This window comes from Marmota marmota, unplaced genomic scaffold (genome assembly GCF_001458135.2).
Source record: "Marmota marmota marmota unplaced genomic scaffold, marMar, whole genome shotgun sequence".
In the NCBI taxonomy this organism is placed as follows: Eukaryota; Metazoa; Chordata; class Mammalia; order Rodentia; family Sciuridae; genus Marmota; species Marmota marmota.
In genome coordinates this window covers 1,600,071-1,612,897 of record NW_026000173.1, presented here as the reverse complement: position 1 = coordinate 1,612,897, position 12,827 = coordinate 1,600,071, and the positions used below count along the sequence as shown (strand labels likewise).

Below are 12,827 nucleotides of genomic sequence, written 5' to 3'. Positions count from 1 at the left end.
CAGGGGCTGGACAGAGAGAGAAATGGCTAGTTGCTGTTTAGTGGATGTAGAGGTTCAGTTTTGTTAACTTGAAAAATTCTGAAGATACTTTGCACAATAGATATACTTAACACTACTAAACTGTACACTAAAACGTGATTAAAATGATAATTTTATGTTGTGATTTTAACCACAATTTTTTCTTAAAGTGTGGGTTCTAAAGTGAAAATCAAATAAACTGGATATAAATACTGACTCAACCCTACATTAAGGGAAATAACTGGACAAACATTTATGTTTCATTCCTTCAGCTGTACAATAGGTAAAATATGATCTAGTTCTTAGGGTGGCTGTGAGATTAAATGACCTAGTGCACCTTAAAGTACTTAGTGATGCTCCCTTTAACTGTTACATACTTTTACTCTATAAATGCCCTAACATAATTAGCATTTAGTTTCAGAAATACACCCTCGATAAATTGTCTTACTTTGCTTTTGTCCTGCTATTTTCCCAGGTGGTCTATTTCTACCCATTTAACTTGTTTTATATAGCATGCAGTCTATTCATTAATAGATGTAAATGTGGCTACACAATAAATGTTGCACAGTCATAGTGATAAAACCCTCTGCCTTTTAGAAGGTTTCATGTTGGTGTACAAAGAAAGGATAAAAAGTATATTTTACTGATTCAACTTTAAATGGATCACATAAAAATTGCTAACAACTAAAACTTGAATATTTGCTCATTTATCAAGTCAGAAGTATCCTGAATGCTTTCTACGTGCCACTGTACTAGTTCTGACAAAATATTTTAAAATTTTCCCTCTTTTGATGCTCTCGTATATTATCACTAGAAAATATCATAGAGATATATTATGAACAAAGCATTTTGCTGGCATAAAGATTCATTCATGCTACTTGGGACCTTGAGGAAGCTTGGAAAGAGCCAAGGAGCAAGATCTGCATGAAGAGAAGTTGAAAATACAACTGAAATTGAGCTATGAAGCATAAGAATCCAGAACCACTAGAAGCATTAAAAATAATCAACTTAAGATAGTCCTGGAAAGACAGGCTTCCACTAATTCACCAACTCTTTAAATAATCCTTTTTATGACTATCATGCACAATTTTAAAACTTGGAAACTGGATGCAGGGTGCACACCTGTAGTCCCAGTGGCTCAGGAGCTTGAGACAGGAGGATCACAAATTCAAAGCCAGGCTCAGCAACTTATCGAGGCTCTGCGCAACTCGGTGAGACCCTGTCTCTAAATAAAACACAAAATCGGGCTGGGGATTTGGCTCAGTGGTTGAGTCCCTTGGGTTTAATCCCTGGTAGCAAAAGAATAAAAACAATAATTTTAAAAAGTATTAAAAGTGTGGAAAGAAAAAAATAAAATAAACAAATGAATAATGCTTTTTACAGAAATTTTTTTCAGACCCCAAAGGTTGCAATATTTCCTTTATTCGTAATATTCACTTGAACCCCATCATAAAAGAAGCAACTGCTTTATAAAGCACAACTCTTCAATTTCTAGAGAATATTTACCCTCTTCAATCAGGTTTGACAGCCCAGTGCGTCTACCTGCATAGTAAAGTATCCAAATTTCAAGCAAGCTATTCAGAGCAAAGAATGCTTCCTTTTATGCGCTTCAGATATATAAATACCAAACCCAGGATGCTCTGTAATGTAAAAGCATAAACCATGCCTGCATTTGATACAAATCTTTCTCATCTCTTACTGTAGAGCAAAATATTTCTAACTACTGGTTAAGGTACAAGAGTAAACTTACACAGTTCTGTGAGAACATTGATCCTTGATACATAATCTATAAAATAACATTGTTTTTTATTCATTAGGTCAAACACAAGGATCACAGCCCCTGCTATAACCACCAGTGGCTCTCAGAGGAAAATGAGAATGCATATCACACTGCTAATGTTGTATTCTCCCTGAGCAAAAGCTTTATCCACCTTGAACCTATTCCTGGTAAACTGCCATGTGGCCAATCTCAGACAGTCCAGGCACATTATCTTCTAAATGAACAGGTCCTACAGGAGCTGAAGCAGCTCATCTTCTATTATCTGGTAAGAAGGGAGGTCCCTGCATTGACTCGTCTATACAAGGAGCTCTCTGTGGGGCAAGTAATTATATAGCTCTTTCAACACCACTATTTTGACTTCTTATCCATGTTCATTTTGAAAGTTTGACTTTTCTTGTGGCAAATTATTGAGAGCAGGGGCTAAATAAAGCAAGCATCTGGCATGGAACTCAAGACTGGAGGAAAGTCTCTTTGGGGCAAACTAAATTTCCTTTTTTATTTTCTTTTTGCAGATAATGGCAAAGGGAGGCATTGTCCGAACTGGGACTCATGTCCTGCCTGTGGAGCAGGGAGACAGTATGTATTTCCAAAATGTCCATATTTCTGCCCTATTCTGACCCATTTAACCTTACACTACAGAAATATTTTCAAATACAGATAATTTCCATCTAATCTCTGTAAAAAGAGGAAGTTGAAGGAAGGAAAGCAATATTTCTTATTTTCTCCCTTTATCATATATTTGTTTTCTTTTTCTTCCAGTGTATTCTGTTTAATTATTTAAACTATTGATGTTATTGTGCATACCATATACTTAACTGCAAATATTTATGGATCTCTTCTCAAAATGAGACATTTTAGCATTGCATAAAGAACGGGGAGGAGGACAGGAAAGTTCTGGGAGTCCTTCTATATTCCAGGTCTTGTTCGAAATCATTGATATCTTAATAAGTATCTTATTTCTCCTTTGAAGGTAGTTATGATTTTCAAATTTTAAATTGAGTACTTCCATGGTTGAATGGGCCTCTCCCCATAAACAAATATGGAACAATATAAATCTTAGAGGTTTTCTCCTATTCTAAGGATTCTAAGCAATGAGTTACTGGAAAACTATAAATGAACTACTCTTTTGACATCTCTGAACCAACACAAAGCACCAACCTAGGAATGTTTAATGCAACCTCTAAATAATCTACAGAGGCATTAAAAAAAACTTCCAAAGGAATATAGTCTTCCTCTGATAAAAGGACGAAATATTTGCTTCACAGAAGGGGAGAGAAGATATGAGCATAAATACAATGTGCTAAACTCTTAGCATAATTTAAGTTTCTAATTCCCTTTAATCTAGACCTCTTAGTGTGAGGTCTAGATCAAATGGTACCAAAGTTAGATGTATCCACACCTTTAGTTCAGAGTCTTATGTAGGTGAGCTAAAGCTAAAATTGGTGAGAAATCAACATGTGATTTATGTAGGAGAGGAAGGTTTTTAAAAGTTAGGATTCTTATTAACATGTACTGTTTATTATATCTACTCATAGAAGCAGTTATTAACCAGACCAAGCTCCTAAAATGGCTGTGTGACACAATGATTTTATTTCAGCTTTGGGGAGATGTATAACACATGACTGATCCTCTCATTCTCTCTGTTCCAGTGAAAGGCCATTTTTCCGTGACCTTCCTTGTGGAGTCAGACTTGGCTCCAATTGCTCGATTGTTAATCTATGCCATTTTACCTGATGGGGAAATGGTTGGAGATTCTGCAAAATATGAGATTGAAAATTGTCTGGCAAACAAGGTGGGTGCTTCATACCATAAAATTTCAACATTCAAAATTGATAGTTACTGTAATTATGAATTACTTCATAAGTGTGAGCATTGAAGCCAAAGGGTTTAAATGAATTCCCCAGAGACAACCAGCAAAGTAACAACAGAATCACACTAAGAAGCCATGTCAGTTGACAAAGTCTGCAAAATTCTATATATACCATTGTCTTTAACATTTCACAGCTCAAAGTACCTTGCTCCCTTCTTCTATGAAGAAATGTTGGGAAGTATGCAACCAAGTTTTTAAAACCACAAATATCCAAAACAAAAAAACAGGAGCACTTAGATTTGTTTGCATTCCACCCTAAATTAATAAGCACCTCATTGTGTATGAAAGAATAAAAAATGACACCTCAAAATTAGTAGTTTATAAATCATAAGTCATTTCAATGCCTCTACTGAATCTTGAGATTCAAAGTAAAGTACAGAAGACAAAAAGCCTTAGTACTTACAAAATACCAGTCACCAGGAAGGCAAACAAAGTAGTTATGCATTAAATTGAGGAACACTCAGGAAATGCAAGTGAACCCATGGTTAATCTGGAAATTTGCTTTTCTGACATCTGCACCAAATTCACAGGTGGATTTGAGCTTCAGACCAGTACAAACTCTTCCAGCCTCACATGCCCAGCTGCGAGTCACAGCTTCTCCTCAGTCCCTCTGTGCTCTCCGAGCCGTGGACCAAAGTGTGCTGCTCATGAGGCCCGAGGCTGAGCTCTCTGCATCATCGGTGAGTTCCTGACAGCCTCAGAGATCACGAAGGACTGTGCAACGGGCTTAGATCAGGAAGAAATGCTTGAGTCGGACAGGATCTACTAAAATTATATCTATCTATAAGTTAATAATTTTGAGCTCTTTCATGTGTGCTTTCTTTAGAGAGAAAGATAATTGTACATAATTTCTCATGTTCTCTTTTTCTCTCTCTGTACACACACACATACAAAACTAGCTTCTGCAGCTGAAAAGAATTAATAAAAATTTGTTGCACCATGTACTGAACCAAATAAAAGAATTTTTAAAAACATGAAATATGATAAAAATTAACCAAAAATGGACTTATGATTCAGATATAGTAAAGTTCTTGCTCTACGTCACATGGCAATACAAACCCAAATATGATTGTATAAGACCATCTATATATGAAATGCTGAGAGAATACAGGGCAGGTTGCAGAAAGAAAGGGACACATACACAAATAAACAAAGTAACTCTGAGGAATCAGAAAAGTTATTTGTAAATTATATTTACTAATGTAGAAGAGACCATGTACTATACAAAGCCTCTGAATTCCCTCAGCTTCGTGAAACCAATAATAGTTTTAACATTTTGAAAATCCTAATGAAAGTGATACATTTTCCTGCACTAAGACTGCACAGATTAGATGAAACTTCAGATTTATGTTTCTATAATTAAATCTGTTGAAATTATGACTATCTCAAGCTGATGATTATCTCAATAATTTCTAAAAAATTATATATAGTCTCTGATGATTAAAAATTACCAAAAGTGAACTGCTAAATGACACTGATAAGTCAAATATTTTTAAATACAGTGTTAATAAAAGAAATAGCAAAATGGTATGCTATTTCACTTAACTACTTAATAACATGCACAGGTTGCTGCTCATATCTTCAAATTTTCAATATGAGACAAACTGGAAAAACAACTTACTGAAGTTTTTTTTTCTATCAAAATTTTACAAAGGAAAATTTTATATTTCTAATTCCCTAAAAATAGAAATTTATGAGGATATATTTCTTACTTTTTTGGTTCTTCTAAGTGGGATTTTAGTTGAAGCTATTAGGTATTTTTAAAGGAAGAATTAAAAGTATATTGCAATAGTGGGAACATAAGTATATATGGAAAAATTAATGTTTTATGTTTGCATAACAATTTTAAGTTCTCAAAGGTTTTTTAAATTGTACAACTCTTTTTTAATGTTTTTTTTTTAGTTGTCAATGGACCTTTATTTATTTGTTTATATGTGGTGCTGAGAATCAAACCAGTGCCTCACACATGCTAGGCAAGTGCTGGGCGACCCCAATCCAAACTGTAACAACTCTTTATTATTAAATTATTAATAATAACACAGAAGCTTTCAAGTATTAGTAGGATGCTAGTTCTTCTCAATCTGTGATTAGTGTTTTATTAATGAAATACTGTGCTCCTACTACCAAGAAGTCATTCATTTAACACATATTTAATACCTACTGTGTTCAAGACACTACGTTAAATGCTGCGAGTCTTGTAGTGAACTACCAGAAAGATTAAAAAAATAGGTCTGGCCAGATACAGTGTCCACCACCTGTAACTCCAGCAGCTCAGGAGGCTGAAGCAGGAGGATCACAAGTTCAAAGATAGACTCAGCAATTTGGCAAAGCCCTAACCAACTTAGCAAGACCCTGTCTCAAAATAAAAAACAATAAAAAGGGCCTGGGGGTGTGACTCAGTGGTTAAGTGCCCTTGAGTTCAATCTACAGTACAAATATATATATATATATTTGTGTGTATATACATATATATATATTTATATATCTGGTGGGATTTACATTTTCATAGATGAGACCGACAATACATGCTTTGGAGAGAAATAAAAGCAGGAAGGGGCAAGGGGAATGTTAAGAGAGTTGCCTTTGAGAAACTGTCTAAGTTCATCACACCACATACTTTGCCCATCTATTCAATTTCAAACTTCTATAAATTTCATGCCATGCACCTATCAGCACTTTTATGTCTGTCCTACATCTACCCTTCAAATGAATCTGAAAGTGTGGTTTTCAGTATTTTGCAGATTTATGTCTGGTGTGAATCTGGAGCATTTTGCTTCTATGAATAATACCTTAGAAAATATTATCCTGTCTTATATAGAAGATGCATACAATACCTAGTCATATGCCTGTTTAGAGTGTGTGTGTGCCTGTTTAGTGTGTGTAAGTATACTAATGTTCCTTCTACAAATATGACCATTAAAAGATTAATATTAAGCTACTTGTTCTGTTAAATACTGAGTGGTAATTATTCTTTTTCTTTTCTGCTTGCTCTAAAAATAGTAAGTTAGCCCCCATGTTCTTTGCATTTACACAGGTTTATAAGCTTTTACCAGTGAAGGACCTCACAGGCATCCCTGAAAGTTTGAATGAGGCTGAAGATCATGGAGACTGTGTCAATCGTGATAATGTCTATATTAATGGAATCCTGTATTCCCCAGTGTCAAATACAAATGAAAAAGATATGTATAGCTTACTAAAGGTAAATTTCTGATGTTGCAGAGAATCCTTAAGGTTCTTAAAATATCACATATAGAGAAATTATTTACTTTAATGCCTTTTATCATGGTTGAGGTTAATGGAACAGAGGAATCAAATGACTTCCTCCAAAGTCAATAACAACAGTAGCTCTGCTAAAAGCAACAGAACCAGGACTGGAACTTCTGGATTCTTGAATCAAGTTTCCTTTTTTATTAAAGTTCATTGCTTTGGATTTTTTTAATTTTTTAGATGTATATGGACACAATTAATTTGTTTTATTTATTTTTATGTGGTGTTGAGGATTGAACCCAGTGCCTCACATATGCAAGGCAAACACTCTATCACTGAGCCACAATCCAGCCCATGCTTTGTGATATTTATAAATTTCCTTTATATAAAATAATTATTGTTTTAGACAAAATGAAATTGTAACTATACTAATATTCCTTCTACAAATATAACCATTAAAAGTTTAATATTAAGCTACTTATACTATTTGTTGAATTCAAAATATATGTTTGTGTTATGTACTAATCAGGTGATCATTTTCTTTATAGGATATGGGCTTAAGAGTATTCACAAACTCAAAGATTCATAAACCAAAAGTATGTACACAGACTATAGAGTATCAAGCGAGATTTTCAACATATGACGGTAAAAAATTAAAATTATTTACTGCCTAAAGTGTTAAATCCAATAAAAGTATTGTTTCTAAGACAATATGTGATAAACATTAACAAAAACAAAAAAGAAAAAATAACTTGTGATTCAGATATACTATAGTTTTTGCCTAAGGTTACATAACAACACAAGCCCAAATGAGATTACCTCAAGTCTCCCACAAATGCAAATCTGGAAGGAACACAAGGAAGACTATGTAAAATGCTATAAGACAGGTATAGATATGTAAAATAAAGGCAGGGTTAGCTCTGATTAAGGAAATCTTTCATGAAGAATCTGCTTCTGATAAATGAAGATGTATGGGGTTGAAAGGGAAGAGAAAGTTTCCAGGCATAAGATCAGTGTAAACAGAAATAGAAATGCTCACAAGACTATATTCTCATCAGTCAAGTAAAGAAGCTCTTCGGCTTTCCCAAAACATCAGCCAGTGTTCATGTGGAAACACACATTCATCAATGTGTGTAAGCTATTTCTTTGGTGAATCAGTAATAGTGTTCAAGGATTTATTTGTAGTCTTATATTGTAAAATTATAGTTGAAGATAAGTTTAGGACATAAAAAAGAAAGTCAAAAATACTTTGACTTTCAAAAATACCAAATCAATTTCTTTTGTGGAATTTAAAGATTGTATTATTTATAAATTATATAATCCTTACCAGTAAGATTTATATTAAACTTGTGTAAGTACAACTCATGCAAATTTTCTGTAAAGAAAAAATGGCTGTTAGCCAGGTATGGTGGTTCATACCTGTAATACCAGCATCTGGGGAGGCTGAGGCAGAAAGATCATGAGTTCAAAGACAGCCTCAGCAATTTAGCTAGGCGTTGTCTTAAAGTAAAATAAATAAAAACAGCTGGGGATGTGGCTTAGTGGTTATGTGCCCACAGTACAAAAGCAAAAAAACAGAACAAAAAAAAAAAAAAACCTGGCTACTAAATATTTACTTGTACTTGTACCTAACTCTGACCTGCTTACATACAATGAAATAAAAAGCCTTTTTATCCTGATGCTTTCATCCTTATCAACTGTTTCTCAAAACTCTATATCTACTACAATTTTTCTTTGCTCCACAGAGGAACACACCAATGGCAGTTTGGCCTCCTGGCCGCCTCCTGTGCCATAGGTCTCCACTTAGCACAATGGGTAGTAGTCTCATAGGACTCCACAGAGTCTTTCTGCTCCAGGAACAATTCAAGGCTTTCTACCAAGGTCACTGTGTTCTCTGTCATTCTCTTCTTCTAGCTCAATTTATTCTAATACTTCATATTTGACTAAAATATCACCTCAAACAAATTTCCCCTAACTATGTAAGTGTCTCCTCCCGGTTCCGCTTTATTTTATGACCCTATTTATTCAGTAGCACTTATTAAATCTCTCAGAAGCTTTACCTTTACATTTATTGTCTTTTCTCTCACCACCATAGCACCAGTTGCACTGTACAGAAGCCAAATTCAGGAGACAGATGTGCCAGTATCTCACAAAGAGACTGTAAGAAAGTACTTCCCTGAGACATGGATCTGGGACTTAGTGGTGGTAGAGTAAGTAACTTCCTTTATCTGTAAATACAACAATATAGATTCCTTACAATTTTTACTTCTGGGCTAATTCCTCTTTTTATTGTAGATATTTTAAATGTACAACATGATGCTTTGAGATATATATATATATATATATATATATATATATATATATATNTATTTTAGCAGTGTACTTCATTCACTTAAGTACTAAGTTCACTAGTCAAACTTTAGTCCTCTAAAATGACTATATGAGGTTGTATGATATTATCAGATATCACAGATGTGGGAGTGTTGGGGTAGACAACAGTATCACTGCATTTCAGGATTTCCTGTTTCAATTGTGTCTGGCAGAAATTTTTAAATTTTTGCATGTTTCTATTCTTTTAAAATTTATTTATATTTTATTATAATTTGTTATATATGATAGCAGATACATTACAATTCATATAACACATATAGAGCATAATTTTTCATATTTCTGGTTGTATACAAAGTATATTCATACCATTCGTATCTTCATACATGTATTTAGGGTAATGATGTCCATCTCCTTCCATCATCTTTTCTAACCCTATGCCTCCTCCCTTCCCCTCTCACCCTTTGACCTATCTAGAGTTCATCTAAGCCTCCCATGCTCCCCCCTACCCACCCACCCCACTATGAGTCAGCCTCCTTATATCAGAGAAAACATTCAACATTTGTTTTTTGGGGACTGGCTAACTTCACTTAGCATTATCTTCTCCAACACCATCCATTCAAATGCCATGATTTTATTCTCTTTTAATACTGAGTAAAATTCCATTGTGTATATATGCCACACTTTTTTATCCATTCATCTACTAAAGGGCATCTAGGTTGGTTCCACAATGTAGCTATTGTGAATTGTGCTGCTGTAAACATTGATGTGGCTATGTCCCTTAGTATGCTGTTTTTAAGTCCTTTTGGTATATAGTCTGGGGAGAGGGATAGCTGGGTCAAATGGTGGTTCCATTCCCATATTTCCAAGGAATCTCCATACTGCTTTCCATATTGGCTGTACTAATTTGCAGTCCCACCAGCAGTGTATGAGTATACCTTTTTCCTCACATCCTCGCCAACACTTATTGTTTTTTGTATGCATAATAGCTGCCATTCTGACTGGAGTAGTTTTGATTTGCATTTCTCTGATTGCTAGAGATGATGAGCATTTTTTCATATATTTGTTGAACTTTCTATAACTTTCTCATTTCTTCTCTTGAGATTCCAGTAATATATACATTATTCTTCTTGATGGTGTCCCACAGCTCCCTTAAGCTATCTTTTCATTCTTTCTTTTTGCTCCTCAGATGAAATGATTTCACAAGACCTGACTTCAAGTTTGCTTGAAGTCCTTTTTTTTATTTGATGCAGTCTGATGTTGAAGCCCTCTAATTAATTTTAAGTTCAATTATTGTATTCTTCAGATCTATGATTTCTACTTAGTAGTTTTTATATTTTTCTTTGTTGGAATTCTTACTTTGTTCATGCATTTGTCTTCCAATCTCAATTAATAGCTTTATGACTATTCTTTAGAATTCTCTGTTGAGTGTATCATCTGCCTCCATTTCATTAAGGTCACTTTCTGGAGATTCATATTTTTCTTTTGTTTGAAATTTTTCCTGTTTCTTCCTTTTCACTGACCCTCTATATTGGTTTCTCTGTATTAGGAAAAGCAAACATACCTCACTTTTGTCAAAGTGTTCTCATGTAGCAGAAGGACCTCACTAATAAGCCCAACCAGATATTCTAGGTGCCTCTTAAACGTTTGTATTTATCCATATTGTCTTATTTTTAGTGGACCCAAGGAGATTAAAGTATAACAAAGTCTGTCAATGTCTTGAGATTAGCAAGACAGAAGCTAATTTCTTGAACTGCAGCAGAAAAAGTTAGCATATTAGGTAGATACTTTAATTACATTGATCCTCAAGGAGAAGCTGGGAGTTAGAATATATCTTTCATTCACTCTATTCAAAGCTGGGAAGAGGATCTGTGACAAATGCTTCCATTCTTATTCATACTACACATACATTCAACTTAATGCTTTGTTCTTTATTTTTTGCTCCCTGAGACAGGCAAGTTAGCTGGACACTTAGCTTTATCTTGGGAACCAGCCAATCAGAAGAGTTATTGGAAGGAACCACATACTCATTCATGTTCCTAGAGACAGACTGACTGCCTGATCCTTCGGCTACTAAATTCAGGCTAATTGAAGGCCTGATCCACAGAGAGCAGCTGGGAAAGTTGAGGCATTAAGTATGTAGTCTAGCCTTCTCCAGGGAAAAGCTGGGTGCTGAAAAGTTTTTACCTGTTCACTTTGCACTGAGCCCTAGGAGAGAGCTGCTGAAAGTGCTCATGTACCCCATTTAAAACCACTTTTTTGTTCTCTGTGGTTTCAGAGTACTTGAGAATGAAAGCACCATCCAATCCTAGAATCATCTAGAGGTAGATGATTTAGGAGCCAGACACTTGGATAGGAGCTGTAAAAGTTGGGGTGCTTGATGTGTTGACCAATTTCTTCCAGGAAGACGCTCTGGAGACCCAGTTTTATCACTGAAGCAAGCCAGGAGTGGAAGGCATGGGAAGTGCCCACACTCTAATTCTGTACTCCAGAAGTCTACTGTTTACCTGTCCCTTCTCTCCCAAACAAGGCCAATTAGAAACCCAACCCTCAGGAATAACTGGGAAAGCATGTAGATAGACCCATTTCAGGGAGAAGTAGGAACTTTTAGCTAACTTTTCAAAATCCAAGCACTTTTAAGCTTATTGCTGTTTTCAGGAGAGGTTTAACATACTATGTTATAAAGTATCACTAGTATAATTAAATCAAAACTAAGAAATTTTACAAAAAATTAATTCTAGGATTTACAGAAAAAGAGGAATAGTTCTAAATATAACCAAGCATTGAGCGGATTAACAATTATGAGATCCTTTATTGGTCAGCAATCTTAGGTTAAGTACAAAATCAGGCCAAATAGGCACAGTAATAGCAGAAATAAAAAATGATAAATCTGCCCATGCTGAACCTGCATTTTATAGAAAAAAATTTAACGATACTTTCCAATTACTTATTTAATCTATAATTATATTGTCTATAGAAAGTATACTACAATGATATATCTATAGGAGTTTCTGATAGAGACAAGCTTTGAAAAAACAGGGTTGGAAGAAAAGCCTTATATTTTTCAATGCGTGGTCTGAATTATGCTCTTCATTATTGGTATTTCTATTAAATGCATTCAAATCATGATAACAGAATCATTTTATAAGACCTCTCTTCCTTGAAGAATTTATTTCACTTATTTCCTGTTCTTCACATTACCTTCCTCCCAGCTCATCGGGTGTAGCTGAAGTAGGAGGAACTGTCCCTGACACCATCACTGAGTGGAAGGCAGGGGCCCTCTGCCTGTCCAATGACACTGGGCTTGGTCTCTCTCCCACTGCCTCTCTCCGAGTCTTCCAGCCCTTCTTTGTGGAGCTCACAATGCCCTACTCTGTGGTCCGTGGAGAGGCCTTCACGCTCAAGGCCACTGTGTTGAACTACCTTCCCAAATGCATCCGGGTAAGGATGTCTTTTCTAAATTGAATATAAGGCAACAGTCAAGTAAACTAAAAATTGCATTTCTAGGAATACTGACAAATTCTTTTATATAAGATGTGATCAGCAGAAAGTGAATACCATCAGAGAGATATTCATATCTTTATATATATATATATATATATATATATATATATATATATAAAA

The 12,827-nt window shown here is 34.9% G+C and overlaps 1 protein-coding gene across 1 annotated transcript in view; it reads left to right on the top strand.

The window, feature by feature from the left end:
• A2m (alpha-2-macroglobulin) overlaps window positions 1-12,827 on the top strand; it is a 41,360-nt gene that overhangs the window by 14,181 nt on the left and 14,352 nt on the right. Inside the window, exons 12-19 of the mRNA XM_015506566.2 lie at window positions 1,836-2,063; window positions 2,311-2,374; window positions 3,448-3,590; window positions 4,199-4,348; window positions 6,703-6,867; window positions 7,424-7,520; window positions 8,971-9,085; window positions 12,416-12,644. Of these exons, the coding sequence (XP_015362052.1) occupies window positions 1,836-2,063; window positions 2,311-2,374; window positions 3,448-3,590; window positions 4,199-4,348; window positions 6,703-6,867; window positions 7,424-7,520; window positions 8,971-9,085; window positions 12,416-12,644 (1,191 nt within the window). The remainder of the gene's footprint in view (window positions 1-1,835; window positions 2,064-2,310; window positions 2,375-3,447; window positions 3,591-4,198; window positions 4,349-6,702; window positions 6,868-7,423; window positions 7,521-8,970; window positions 9,086-12,415; window positions 12,645-12,827) is intronic.